At 36.0% G+C, this 15,296-nt stretch overlaps 1 protein-coding gene across 6 annotated transcripts in view; it reads right to left on the minus strand.

Annotated features, from left to right (window-relative positions):
• Positions 1-272: 272 nt before the first annotated feature.
• SGCZ (sarcoglycan zeta) overlaps positions 273-15,296 on the minus strand; it is a 1,206,077-nt gene continuing 1,191,053 nt past the window's right edge. For 3 of the 6 annotated variants that reach the window (XM_030937797.1, XM_030937792.1, XM_030937796.1), the window contains one exon: positions 273-6,050. In XM_030937797.1, the coding sequence (XP_030793657.1) occupies positions 5,856-6,050 (195 nt within the window). In that variant the 3' untranslated portion in view covers positions 273-5,855. The remainder of the gene's footprint in view (positions 6,051-15,296) is intronic. The other 3 variants (XM_030937793.1, XM_030937791.1, XM_030937794.1) reach the window with 2 other exon arrangements.

Here is a 15,296-nt window from a genome sequence, read left to right on the forward strand (position 1 = left end):
CTATTAGCTAATTGTTTGATAAACTGGTGATTTTATCGTTAACAATTCTTCAGTTTTATTGGTCATGTATTTAAAAGGGACAATACGCCCAGGTTTTCATAAGAGAAGCATTTTATCCAGTATAAATATATGGATTAAGCTTAATATTTTTCAAACATACATCTTAATAGATTTTTAAAACACAGAATTGAAAACGTGTCTACTCACTAATATTCATACCCCTCTTTGAACTATTTTTCAAAACTCAATAAAATAAATGAAATGATAGCATGTAAGTTTTTATCCTCTTTGTTTTGACTATCACATTTAATCATGTTTACATAGTAGCACCAAAATTAGGACAAATTACAAGAATCACAGGAGAGATCTTAAATTGTATGAGCTCATTGCATGCTTCGAAAGGTCTCATTTCAGAGAAAAGAAGGTTTCCAACTGCCAAAACTTTGCTGCATTTTTCTCTCCCCCAAAATATACCCCAATTAAGTTCAATCTAAACAAAAGATACAATAGACTGCTTTTTGAATCGATATGTTATCTACAGTTTATAGGACAGACAGTCCGTTTCAATAGAAAAAGTGATTTTTACATAAAGCAAGATAGAGTACAAAAGCACAGCTTTTGTAATTTTGGTAATATTGCAATTTTACAAACATGTTGCATAGTATGTGTAAGAAAATAGTTCCATTTTTCATATATCTATATATACAAGAAAACATTTACATGAAAGTACAAAACAAAATAAATGAATAGTGGACCTGATTTAAAGAATTGTATAAATAACGAGACACTCAAACTCCAAATTACACATCTCCATTGTTAATGAATGTCCTTGCCTATCTTTAACCCTGTTTGGCTTTTATTTATAAATATTCAAACAAATGAGATATTAAGACTGAAAAAGACAAAAAAGAACTACAGTTCATTATACCTCATTTCCTTTAATGGTTTTCATTGGCTTTCTCAAAATGCAGAGCCACCTCAGTTAACAATTAAAAAATAGCCCTCTGGTTCTACAAGTATTTCAAATTAATTTTATTCTCCAAATAATGTTCAGCAAGCAGTGAAAGTTTAAACTCAGCTGAGTAGATCCATGCTGGGCCCATTTGGGGATATGGTCTTTGTGTATAGGTTTTATGAATACCAAGGAGTTTGTTATGCATGTATAAAAGAAAAGTGGACCACACTAATGATGATGTTTCCCTTCTGAAACAAAAGCATTCCTTAATTTCTACAGCTCAGAATCCTCCAAGAAGGATGTTAACTACCTTATGTTATAATTATAAGCCCCCCTGTTCATTTGAATGTATTAGTAGGAGCAGCAGTGTTTTCGAGCTAAATACAATAGAAATCCCATTCTTTGGTCTTTGACATTTAAACAACTAATAAATTGCAGTATAAAACAACATTAACAATAGTGTTCAAATAAGTTATCGATTAGTTTATGATTATTTAAAATGAATACAAATGCAATTTTCCTTTACTTTGTGATAATGATATTTTGCAGTATTCATTATGGTAATATACACCAGTACATAGAGCAAATAATTTCTCCATATGTCATTAAATATGATCACATGAACAATTCTTACTTAGACCACAGCTACTTGAAGAATTAGGTGACAAGACCTCTGTCATATAAAACTCAAATATGAATTTGGCTTTGATGGTTTTTATAGAAAATTTGGCCATTAAATACTTTCAATGATTTTAATAATTTGACATTATTATATTGACATTATCTGCTATGAAATATAACACTCTTATGCCTTAGACACTCTCCAGGCTATTCCTGCCTCATACAGAGATACCATGTTTGCAGTGAAACAATTTATTAGACGTTTTATTGTATTAAATGCTATTTTTGTAAAATGAAGCATTCTCGAACTGAGTCATTCAGATAGAATATGCAGAAATTTTGAATGGAATAAAACGTTATAAACAGTTCAGCAATTAACCTCTGTGATCACATTATCATTTCTTCAAAAGATCACTGCTTTTTAGCTTTACGGAGGTAATAACACATCAACAGAATGTTTATATTTGGTTAATATTTCTATTTCCTAAACAGTCACTTTAAATAAGACCCAAATGCTTTATTTTCCTTTTGAACGTCAACCATATTACTGAATCCTGTTAACCAAGCATGACTTTTCCAAAGGAACCTTAATGTTCAAATGGTCAGAGTATAAAAGGGAGTATAAAAAAGAACAGAGGAAGTAGCATGCCAAAAAGATTTGCATTTCAACATTTATAAGTGACTTTTTAAGGTGCAGAAGGAGATCACAAATGCTAGTGCAGATATGGCTACTTAACCTAAGATTTATGAGTACTTCCTTAAATGAATCAGAAAAATTTAAAAATGAATGTGACTAAAGGAAATGTCTAGTTTGATATACCCCTCTCACAGATAATTGAACTGTGACCAATGTACTTAAATATATGTCTTAAGTAGGTAAGTTCACATGACTAGCCAGGGGCAGAACTAGAACTGAATTTGCTGGCTCCATTTTCCGAGATTTGAAGTACTGTAATCTCAGATTCCCAAGTTGCAGTAAAATTTGAAGTGTATAATTGTCTTAAACTCTTAAATAATTATGTGACAAATTATAAAGCATATCATTCACAATAAAATACATATATTTTAGACATACATATGTGTGTATGTGTGTGTATGACTAATAAGTACCAGATAGAAATTTTGGAAATGTTGAACAAGAGAAGTAGGAAATTTGGAAGTTTTTGTTGCTCTTGCTGTTTTTTTGAAGTTTTTAATTGAAATCTTCTGAAAAAGAAAAGAATAATGTGTCTTCTTTGCATCTTTCCTTTTGATCCCCCAAACCTGAATTCAAATACATCTCGGTTTATCCATTCCCGGCAAATAACTTAAATGCTAGCAGTACTACCAACCTCTTTTTCTTCCTCCCTTTGTTCCTTCCTGGACTACACTGAGTATGAAGTTATTAAGATATGGGTAATAAGCTTAGTCACATCTTTGTAGTACACTACAAAGGATTCATTTTTCTCAGTGTCATTTGGGGAAGATGAAATTTATATCATATCAGTAAACTGCATTATATTTTTACATATTGTAACATAAAGATGGTACTGGGAAAACAATCTGTTTGGGTAGTATGCAATTAAGGGGCCACTGTATTTTTTTTAAATGCTTTTTTGTGTTTGAATGAGGAAAACGAGGACATTTGGGGCTGTTCTTCTAAGCCTTCACCATAGGCTTGATCTCTCTGAGGCAGGGATCTTCTCTTAGGTTCAGAAATCTGAAACACCTAGTCAAATAACTTAAAGGAATTATTTGGTGTTGAATAGGAAAACCATCGCTATCACGATTTTGTCTGCTTTACTGAAAAGATTTGTTATATCATCTGGATACAGTCTGAAGCTCTCAAGCTTGTAAGTTACTTTTGAATTGTGTCTATACTTCTCAGAATACACTTGAATTAAAAATGTGACAGCCCCTCACTGGAATTGGTTTTTACATTTTTTTCATCTTTTCTCCTGTTATGACATATAATTTAAATTTTCAGTTTTCTCTTTTGCCTTCTGTAATATTTGTACTTGAAATTAGAACATGTCAGAATAGAAAGGAACCTCAAGAGACTATTTTATTCAATACTTTTGCTGTAAAGTTGGGTAAACTGAAGCCTGGAGAGATTCTCAAACTGCCTAAAACAGCTCAATTGATTAGAAGACGGCTGAGATTAGAAACAGGGCCAGTTCCTAATGAAAAGAATTATTCCCATTTGACTTAGAAAGTTTCTAATGATTTTAATAGAAGGGTGATTAGAACTTGAATATGTCTTAAATTACTACATAATGTTTTCCTTAAAAGTCCATAATACAGTGATTAGCACACGTAATTTCTCAACATTTCTTGTATTATACTTTATTTTGCAAAGACCAATGTGAGATTTCTTAAATGCTCATATTTTAATATAAACTCTTGTGTTATCAGATAACTTTGGAAGCAATTGTATATCATAATTCTTATTTCAATATTGATTTTAAAAGTTATATAATAACACCCAAATATAAGTCACATTTTATTTTAAAAATAATAAAAGTAAATTAGCCTTTGAACCCTTTTGCTGAGTACAGTGGACATGAGCTTTTTCAGTTATTTGATATGCTAGGTTATGCAAACAAGATAATTCTGGTCAAATGTTTCACTTTTCTTCTTGCATTGCCAATATTTCTACTTTCACTAACCAACTCTTTTGCAACAAGTTCTCATCTCTCAGTTCACTCTGAACTGTAGAGAGCTGAACTCCAAAGATTCTACAGCCTTTAATTCCCAAAAGGAAGTTTCAACACAACTGTTGATAGTGTGCATGCGGGAGAAAAAAGTTGATGGACATGTGAAAGTTCAGGACTTACCTTATAGTGATTAAGTCATCTTCCCATAATAGGAAATGTTTAATACAGTTTTACATTCTTTGACTCTGTAAGTTTCAAGAATTTGAGTTAAGGGGTGTTGTGATAAATGAATCTTCAATATTCTGGAGTTATTTACTAAGAGGTCATATACAAAAATAAGCATTGGAAAATGAAAAGAACTAGAATTTTTGAGGTCAGTGTAGTTTAAGAATCTAATAAAAGTAAATACATGTTAACAGCTGAATAGAAATGGGAGTAAATTCCCTAAAATATGAATATAGTGAAGTAAACACATTTTCAATGTTTATTAGCATTTGTTATTTTTACTGTTTAGTCAAGAAATTTTAAGTTAACTTCTAACTTCTTTAAATGTTAACATCCAGTAAAAAAAAAAAAAAAAAAAAAAAAAAAAAAAAAAGAATAATTCTGAAGATGATACCCCAATGGAAAGTGAATTTATTCTCAGCATTATGCATCACATTAGTATTATATATTTAGAGGATGTCTGAATTTTAGCAGTCAGAATCAAGTGTAAAGTGAGTGGAGCAAACAAAAATTATACTATTAAAACCTAGGTGTAAAGGATAGCATGTGAGTTTTTAAAAAATGATCTATGGATTTAATACCATCAATATGTCCTTCCTAATCCTATCTTATATTGCAATAAATTAGATGTTTTGTTAAAAGCAAATACGTCACATGCAGTAGCCATGTAAATACTATATAAGGCCATCCAGATATGACAAATGACATTATAATGGCATTTTGTTAATTCTGTAAAGAATATATTGCTGAGTGCTTTCAAAATTACCTAATGTACAAAATTCCAGACTTAGTAGACAAAGAGTAACAACACACTGAAATTAAATAAACAAAAAGAAAACTCAGGGAGAGATTCTGTATTGTTTTGTTTTGTTCTGTTTTGTTAAAAACCATGTATTGAATTTAATTTTTAGTAAAGCAAGCATTACATAATGCTTTAAAATTTTAAAAGTTGGGGATAAAAGTTTACATCCAAAAAGATGAATGGAAAATTGTGCTTTCAGACTGTAGAATAAGTTTTCTTACAGGGTTAACCATTTCATCTTGCCATTGGATACTGGGAATTTCATTTATGTAATGTGTATATGTGCAGTTCATATCCAGTTCCTGCAAAAATCTAAAACTGTGTGCTTCACTTCACGTAGCAAAGGCACCTATGTTATTCTCCCTTCTGAGCAAAAGTCTTGATCCAGTTTTCCTGCTGACCACGCTTTTTCCACTGCTGTGTCAATCACACCTTCTGTGTTGAGCAGTACAGTAAATCACAAGAGAAGGTGGTGGCAAATCCCTGCTCACACTGGAAGTAGCTCTGTGGATCGTTCAAAGAAGCTCTGGACTGATCACAAGGGAAACCGAGCAGAACTGTGAAGCAGACGGACAGGAACAAAAGGCTATTCTGGTGTGAGGAGAAATCAGTCACTTCAGCTCCACAAGCAGATGTTGCTACTGGACTGACAAGTGGAACCTACTCCTGCTGGAGAAAGGTACAGTTTGCCATTGGGGCAGACGCAGAGTTCATACACTGTCTGCCGAGAACTTGAGGAGCTGGGTGAAGAAGACGAGAAGGAGCCAGTTGGTAGATTTCCCAGCCTGATTGTCTCTGCATTTAAAAATATCTATGGGAAAAAAGAAATTGCATTTTAATTCATTTTAGAAATCTAAATTCCTCAGAGCATCGAGTAATCTACATCCCTCCTCAACATGGTCGAACAAGGAAGTCGACACAACAAACAGTTCTGTGGTTTAGCTGCCATGCTTTGTTGAACAATCAAATTACATTCCTACAGTATAGCCCAAAAGATCTGCAGCTATCTTCTCCTTTGGGAGACAGTGCATTCTGACAGAAAGCCTTCAATCTGAAAAGTAATATCATACAATAAGCTTAAGGGGTCAACCCAGTTACTTAAACACCACAGAAAATTAATTATTTTAACAGAGTCTCTCAATTTAATTTCTTAACCATGCCTGGTGTGCAGAATAGGCAAAGAAATAAGGATGTCAGTGGATATGACAGTACTGAACAGGGGGCAATTAATTTTTAAAAACCTCAGTTTATTTTATTGGACTATATTTCCATTTATTTATATCATCTTTTTTTTTTTTTTTTTGAATACTTTAAGTTCTGGGGTACCTGTGCAGAACATGCAGGTTTTTACATAGGTATACATATGCCATGGTGGTTTGCTGCACCCATCAACCTGTCATCTACATTAGGTATTTCTCCTAATGCTATCCCTTCCCTAACCCCCCACCCCCTGACAGGCCCTGGGGTGTGATGTTCCCCTCCCTGTGTCCATGTGTTCTCTTTGTTCAGCTCCCACTTATGAGTGAGAACATGCGGTGTTTGGTTTTCTGTTCTTGTGTTAGTTTGCTGAGAATGATGGTTTCCAGCTTCATCTATGTTCCTGCAAAGGACATGGACTCATCCTTTTTTATGACTGCATAGTATTCCATGGTGTATATGTGCTACATTTTCTTTATCTAGTCTATCATTGATGGACATTTGGGTTGGTTCCAAGTCCCTGCTATTGTGAATAGTGCCACAATAAACTTACATGTACATGTGTCTTAATAGTAGAATGATTTATAATCCTTTGGGTATATACCCAGTAATGGGATTGCTGGGGCAAATGGTAATTCTAGTTCTAGATCCTTGAGGAATCCCTACACTGACTTCTGCAGTGGTTTAACCAATTTACACTCGCACCAACAATGTAAAAGCATTCCTGTTTCTCCGCATCCTCTGTGGCATCTGTTGTTTCCTGACTTTTGAATGACTGCCATTCAAACTTGCCTCAGATGGTATCTCATTGTGGTTTTGATTTGCGTTTCTCTAATGACCAGTGATGGAGAGCATTTTTGCATGTGTCTGTTGGCTGCATAAATACCTTCTTTTGAGACGTGTCTGTTCATATTCTTCGCCCACTTTTTGATGGAGTTGTTTGCTTTTTCCTGTAAATTTGTTTAAGTTCTTCGTAGGTTCTGGACATTAGCACTTTGTCAGATGGGTAGAATGAAAAAAATTTATCCCATTTTGTAGGTTGCCTGTTCACTCTGATGACAGTTTCTTTTGCTGTGCAGAAGGTTTTTAGTTTAATTAGATCCCATTTGGAAATTTTGGCTTTTGTTGCCATTGCTTTTGGTGTGTTAGTCATGAAGTCTCTGCCCATGCCTATGTCCCGAATGATATTGACCAAGTTTTCTTCTAGGGTTTTATGGTTTTAGGTCTTACATTTAAGTCTTTAATCCTTCTTGAGTTAATTTTTGTATAAGGTATAAGGAAGAGACTCAGGATCAGCTTTCTCCATATGGCTAGGCAGTTTTCCCAACACCATTTATTAAACAGGGAATCCTTTTCCCACTGCTTTTGTCAGGTTTGTCAAAGATAAGGTGGTTGTATGGTTGTAGATGTGTGGTGTTACTTATGAGACCTCTGTTCTGTTCAGTTGGTCTATAGATCAGTTTTGGTACCAGTACCATGCTGTTTTGGTTCCGGTAGCCTTGTATTATAGTTTGAAGTCAGGTAGCATGATGCCTCCGGCTTTGTTCTTTTTGCTTAGGATTGTCTTCCTTATGTGGGCTCTTTTTTGGTTCCACATGAAATTTAAAGTAGCTTTTTACAATTCTGTGAAGAATGTCAATGGTACCTTGATAGGAATAACCCTGAATCTATAAATTACTTTGGGGAGTATGGCCATTTTCACAATATTTTTTAATACTCATAAAAGTGTGCGGACTCTTAATCCAAAAGATATACTAAGTAGCTGATATGGTTTGGCTGTGTCCCCGCCCAAACCTCATCTTGAATTGTAACTCCCATAATTCCCATGTATTGTGGGAGGGATCCAGTGGGAAATAATTAAATCATGGGGGCAGTTTCCCCCATACTGTTCTCAGGGTAGTGAACAAGTCTGACAAGATCTGATGGTTTTATAAGGGGAAACCCCTTTCACTTGGTTCTCTCATTCTCTCTTGCCTGCCACCATGTAAGATGTGCCTTTTGCCTTCTGTCATGATTGTGAGGCCTCCCCAGCCTCATGGAAGTGTGAATACATTAAACATCTTTTTCTTTATAAATTACCCAGTCTCGGGTATGTCTCTGTCAGCAATGTAAAAATGAACTAATACAGTAGCTAATCAGCACAATGAACAATATATAAGTATTGTCTGTAATTAGATTTGAAGTCTCCATGAAACATATTACCTATGTTCAATACCTTCTTTGCTAAATCTTCTCACTTGAAAAATGCTTTATTCTAAATCATGGACTCACCACTTTGAGGGACAGTGATCGTATGGCTCTGACATGCATGGAGAAAGTTCCAGAAAACAACAACAACAACAAAAACAGATCTTGAACTTGACAAAGAGACAACTCTCTCCAGCTGTTTCTTGTTTCCATTGTTTTATAGCTAATGATTACCTGAAGGGTATCCCTAAATTGACAGGAGTAGGAGAGAATATTCTGCTTTGTCTGTCTTTGCCCTCCTTCATCTAAGTTCCATTTGTTTTGTGCTAGGATTCCTGTAATAGTCTCCTACCTGGCCTCCCGGTGGCCCATTTTTGTCCTCCTATCATTGATTTTACACATTCCTACAGTGAACTTTTAAGAAATGCAAATCAAATCTTGCTACACTTCTCAAAACACTCTGATGTCATCTTCCACACTTCAATTGGATCCTGATATCTTTCCATGGTTCAAAGGCCCTATTTACATGATCTGGTCTATCTCTCTAACATCATTTCCTGTAATTCTTCCTCTTGCTCCAGCTCTTTCATTTTCTCAATAATGGCGAAAAACACTATGATCTCACAGCATTTTTTACTATTTCCTCAAACTGAAATACTTTTCTGCAGAGACTTAGTGAGTGAGGGGAGATATTAACTGAGTGGTTGTGAAATATGGATGGGAGGGAGATTTCTACTTTTTTGATGCTTTATAAATTTCTGAACTATAAGACTGTATTGCACACTACAATTAAGCTAGAAAAAGAATTATCATAAGTATATATATTTTAGGTTAATTTGGGTGCAAACAAATTTGCTCCAATTCTCCCAAAGTTCACCTCCTTGGAAACAACTTTTCTAAACACTCTACTTTCTTCTCTCATTAACACGTATACTTTACTCTATAGTAAAAATCCATTTGTAATGTTACGTTACATTTGTATTCATTCATTGTTTGTTTCTTCTACTTAAAATAAGATCCATGAGGCTACGGCCTGTATTTGGTTCATCCATATAGTATACGGCATGGAATTGTAAAGTGCATGAATTACATGATGCTTTTTCTTCACCTTGAACACATCTCTCCCCTCTAGGTTACAAATACAGCCTCCAACAAAGCCCAGTTCATCTCTTTTCTCCTCCATATACGTTTCCCTGATGCCCCAAGATAGAAAACCCCTTTTTTCAAAAAGATTTCTTAAGTTATACTTTAAGTTCTGGGATACATGTGCAGAACATGCAGGTTTGTTACATAGGTAATCATCTGCCATGGTGGTTTTCTGCACCCATCAACCCATCATCTACATTAGGTATTTGTCCTAATGCTATCCCTCCCCTACCCGCCCTACACCAGAGAGGACCCAAATGTGATGTTCCCCTCCCTGTGTCCATGTGTTCTCATTGTTCGACTCCCACTTATGAGAATATGCAGTGTTTGGTTTTCTGTTCTTGTGTTAGTTTGCTGAGAATGATGGTTTCCAGCATCATCCATATCCCTGCAAAGGAGATGAATTCATCTTTTTTTATGGTTGTGCAATATTCCATGGTGCATATGTGCCACATTTTCCTCATCCAGTCTATCACTGATGGACATTTGGGTTGGTTCCAAGTTCCTGCTGTTGGGAACACTGCTGCAATAAATATATGTATGCATGTGTCTTTATAGTAGAATGATTTATAATCCTTTGGGTATATATCCAGTAATAGGATTGCTGGGTCAAATGGTATTTCTGCTTCTAGATCCTTGAGGAATCGCCACACTGTCTTCCACAATGGTTGAACTAATTCACACTCCCACCAACAGTGTAAAAGCATTCCTATTTCTCTACATTCTCTCCAACCTCTGTTGTTTCCTGACTTTTTAATGATCACCATTCTAACTGGCCTGAGATGATGTCTCATTGTGGTTTTGATTTGCATTTCTCTGATGACCAATGATGTAAGAGTTTTTTCATGTGTTTGTTGGCTGCATAAATATCTTCTTTTTTTATTATTATACTTTAACTTCTAGGTTACATGTGCACAACGTGCAGGTTTGTTACATATGTATACTTGTGCCATGTTGGTGTGCTGTACCCATCAACTCATCAGCACCCATCAACTCGTCATTTACATCAGGTATAACTCCCAATGCCATCCTTCCCCTCTTTCCCCTCCCCCCCCCCCCATAATAGGCCCCAGTGTGTGATGTTACCCTTCCCATGTCCAAGTGATCTCATTGTTCAATTCCCACCTATGAGTGAGAACACATGGTGTTTGGTTTTCTGTTCTTGCGATAGTTTGCTGAGAGTGATGGTTTCCAGCTGTACCCATGTCCCTACAAAGGACACGAACTCATCCTTTTTTATGGCTGCATAGTGTTCCATGGTGTATATGTGCCACATTTTCTTAATCCAGTCTGTCACAGATGGACATTTGGGTTGATTCCAAGTCTTTGCTATTGTGAATAGTGCCACAACAAACATGCATGTGTCTTTATAGCAGCATGATTTATAATCCTTTGGGTATATACCTGGTAATGGGATGGCTGGGTCATATGGTATTTCTAGTTCTAGATCCTTGAGTAATCGCCATACTGTTTTCCACAATGGTTGACCTACTTTACAATCCCACGAACAGTGTAAAAGTGTTCCTATTTCTCCACATATTCTCCAGCACCTGTAGTTTCCTGACTTTTTAATGATTGCCATTCTGACTGGTGTGAGATGGTATCTCATTGTGGTTTTGATTTGCATTTCTCTGATGGCCAGTGATGATGAGCATTTTTCCATGTGTCTGTTGGCTGTATGCATGTCTTCTTTTGGGAAATGTCTGTTCATATCCTTTGCCCACTTTTTGATGGGGTTGTTTTTTTCTTGTAAATTTGTTTGAATTATTTGTAGGTTCTGGATATTAGCCCTTTGTCAGATGAGTAGATTGCAAACATTTTCTCCCATTCTGTAGGTTGCCTGTTCACTCTGATGGTAGTTTCTTTTGCTGTGCAGAAGCTCTTTAGTTTAATTAGATCCCATTTGTCAATTTTGGCTTCTGTTGCCATTGCTTTTGGTGTTTTAGACATGAAGTCCTTGCCCATGCCTATGTCCTGAATGGTATTCCCTAGGTTTTCTTCTAGGGTTTTTATGGTATTAGGTCTAAGATTTAAGTCTCTAATCTATCTTGAATTAATTTTCGTATAAGGAGTAAGGAAAGGATCCAGTTTCAGCTTTCTACTTATGGCTAGCCAATTTTCCCAGCACCATTTATTAAATAGGGAATCCTTTCCCCATTTCTTGTTTTTCTCAGGTTTGTCAAAGATCAGATGGCTATAGATGTGTGGTATTATTTCTGAGGACTCTGTTCTGTTCCATTAGTCTATATCTCTGTTTTGGTACCAGTATCATGCTGTTTTGGTTACTGTAGCCTTGTAGTATAGTTTGAAGTCAGGTAGTGTGATGCCTTCAGCTTTGTTCTTTTGACTTAGGATTGTCTTGGCTATGCGGGCTCTTTTTTGGTTCCATATGAACTTTAAAGCAGTTTTTTCCAATTCTATGAAGGAAACTCATTGGTAGCTTGATGGAGATGGCATTGAATCTATAAATTACCTTGGGCAGTATGGCCATTTTCATAATGTTGATTCTTCCTATCCATGAGCATGGTATGTTCTTCCATTTGTTTATATCCTCTTTTATTTCACTGAGCAGTGGTTTGTAGTTCTCCTGGAAGAGATCCTTTACATCCCTTGTAAGTTGGATTCCTAGGTATTTTATTCTCTTTGTAGCAATTGTGAATGGGAGTTGACTCATGATTTGACTCTCTGTTTGTCTGTTATTGGTGTATAAGAATGCTTGTGATTTTTGCACATTAATTTTGTATCCTGAGACTTTGCTGAAGTTGCTTATCAGCTTAAGGAGATTTTGGGCTGAGACAATGGGGTTTTCTAAATATACAGTCATGTCATCTGCAAACAGGGACAATTTGATTTCTTTTCCTAACTGAATACCCTTTATTTCTTTCTCTTGCCTGATTGCCCTAGCCAGAATTTCCAACACTATGTTGAATAGGAGTCGTGAGAGAGGGCATCCCTGTCTTGTGCCAGTTTTCAAAGAGAATGCTTCCAGTTTTTGCCCATTCAGTATGGTATTGGCTGTGGGTTTGTCATAAATAGCTCTTATTATTTTGAGATACATTCCATCAATACCGAATTTGTTGAGAGTTTTTAGCATGAAGGGCTGTTGAATTTTGTCAAAGGTCTTTTCTGCATCTATTGAGATAATCAAGTATCTTCTTCTGAGAAGTGTCTGTTCATATCTTTTGCCCACTTTTTGATGGGTTTTTTTCTTGTAAATTTGTTTAAGTTCTTTCTAGATTCTGGATATTAGCCCTTTGTCAGATCGATACATTGCACAAATCTTCTCTCATTCTGCAGGTTGTCTGTTCACTCTGATGATAGTTTCTTTTGCTCTGCAGAAGCTCTTTAGTTTAATTAGATCCCTTTTGTCAATATTGGATCCCATTTGTCAATATTGGCTTTTGTGGCCATTGCTTTTGTTGTTTTAGTCATGAAGTCTTTGCCCATGCCTATGTTAAGAATGACATTGCCTAAGTTTTCTTCTAGCATTTTATGGTTTTAGGTCTTATGTTTAAGTCTCTAATCCATCTTGAATTAATTTTCGTATAAGGAGTAAGGAAAGGATCCAGTTTCAGCTTTCTACTTATGGCTAGCCAATTTTCCCAGCACCATTTATTAAATAGGGAATCCTTTCCCCATTTCTTGTTTTTCTCAGGTTTGTCAAAGATCAGATGGCTGTAGATGTGTGGTATTATTTCTGAGGGTTCTGTTCTGTTCCATTGGTCTATATCTCTGTTTTGGTATCAGTACCATGCTGTTTTGGTTACTGTAGCCTTGTAGTATAGTTTGAAGTCAGGTAGCGTGATGCCTCCAGCTTTGTTCTTTTGACTTAGGATTGTCTTGGCTATGCAGGCTTTTTTGGTTCCATAAAAAGTTTAAAGTCGCTTTTTCCAATTCTGTGAAGAATATCAATGGCAGCTTGATGGGGATAGCATTGAATCTATAAATTACTTTGGGCAGTATGGCCATTTTGACAATAATGATTCTTCTTATCCATGAGCATGGAATGTTTTTCCATTTGTTTGTGTCCTCTCTTATTTCCTTGAGCAAGAGCTTGCAGTTCTCCTTGAAGAGGTGCTTCACATCCCTTTTAAGTTTTATTCCTAGGTATTTCATTCTCTTTGTAGCACTTGTGAATGGGAGTTGACTCATGATTTGGCTCTCTGTTTGTCTGTTATTGGTGTATAAGAATGCTTGTGATTTTTGCACATTGATTTTGTATCCTGAGACTTGGCTGGAGTTGCTTAAGGAGATTTTGGGTTGAGATGATGGGGTTTTCTAAATATAATAATCATGACATCTGCAAAACAGGGAACAATTGACTTCCTTTTCCTAATGAAAGCACTTGTTTTTTTTGTATTTCTATTTCTTGTGATTGAGGGGGGAGGGAGGGAGGTCGGGAGGGAGGAGAGGATGGGGTAGGGAATGTAGGGGGAGGGATGGTTTAGCTGTGGGTGGTGTTGGAGGTATGGCGGGAGTGTAGAGGGGGGATGATGGTTAGTGCGTGTTCTGTAGGTTATTGGTATTTAGTGTAGTTAATGATGGCCTTCATATGGATGTTGTCATTCCTGAGATCGCTCTTTTCTTTTTCTCTATCTCTCTTTTTCTCTATCTTCTCTTTCTTCTCTCTTCTCTCTCTCTCTCTCTTCTGTCTCTCCTCTCTCTTTCTCTCTTCTCTCTTCTCCTCTCTTTCTCTTTCTCTCTTTCTCTCTTTCTCTCTTTCTCTCTTTTTTTTCTTTCTTTTTTCTTTCTTTCTCCTGAGCCTGAATTGCCCTGGCCAAAATTCCACACTAAGTGTTGAATAGGAGTGGTGATAGAGGTGCAGGCCCTGTCTTGTGCCAGTTATCAAAGGGAATGCTTCCAGTTTTTGCCCATTCAGTATGATATTGGCTGTGGGTTTGTCATAAATAGCTCATATTATTTTGAGATACATTCCATCAATACCTAGTTTACCAAGAGTTTTTAGCATGAAGGGGTGTTGAATTTTCCTAAAGGTCTTTTCTGCATCTATTGAGATATTCGAGGTTTTTATGATTGGTTCTGTTTATGTGATGGATTACATTTATTGATTTGTGTATGTTGAACCAGCCTTGCATCCCAGGGATGAAGCTGTCTTGATCGTGGTGGATAAGCTTTTTGTTGTGTTGCTGGGTTCGGCTTGCCAGTATTTTATGCAGATTTTCAAATCGATGTTCATCAGGGATGTTGGCCTAAAATTTTTTTGTTGTTGTGTGTCTGCCAGGTTTTGCTATCAGGATGATGCTGGCCTCATAAAATGAGTTAGGGAGGATTCCCTTTTTCTATTGTTTGGAATAGTTTGAGGAGGGATGGTACAGCTCCTCTTTGTACCTCTGGTAGAAGTTGGCTGTATATCCATCTGGTCCAGGACTTTTTTAGTTGGTAGGCTATTAATTATTATCTCAATTTCAGAACTTGTTATTGGTCTATTTAGGTATTCCACTTCTTCCTGGTGTAGTCTTGGGAAGGTGTATGTGTTAAGGAATTTATCCATTTCTTCTAGATTTTC

This window comes from Rhinopithecus roxellana, chromosome 9, assembly GCF_007565055.1.
Source record: "Rhinopithecus roxellana isolate Shanxi Qingling chromosome 9, ASM756505v1, whole genome shotgun sequence".
Taxonomy (NCBI): Eukaryota; Metazoa; Chordata; class Mammalia; order Primates; family Cercopithecidae; genus Rhinopithecus; species Rhinopithecus roxellana.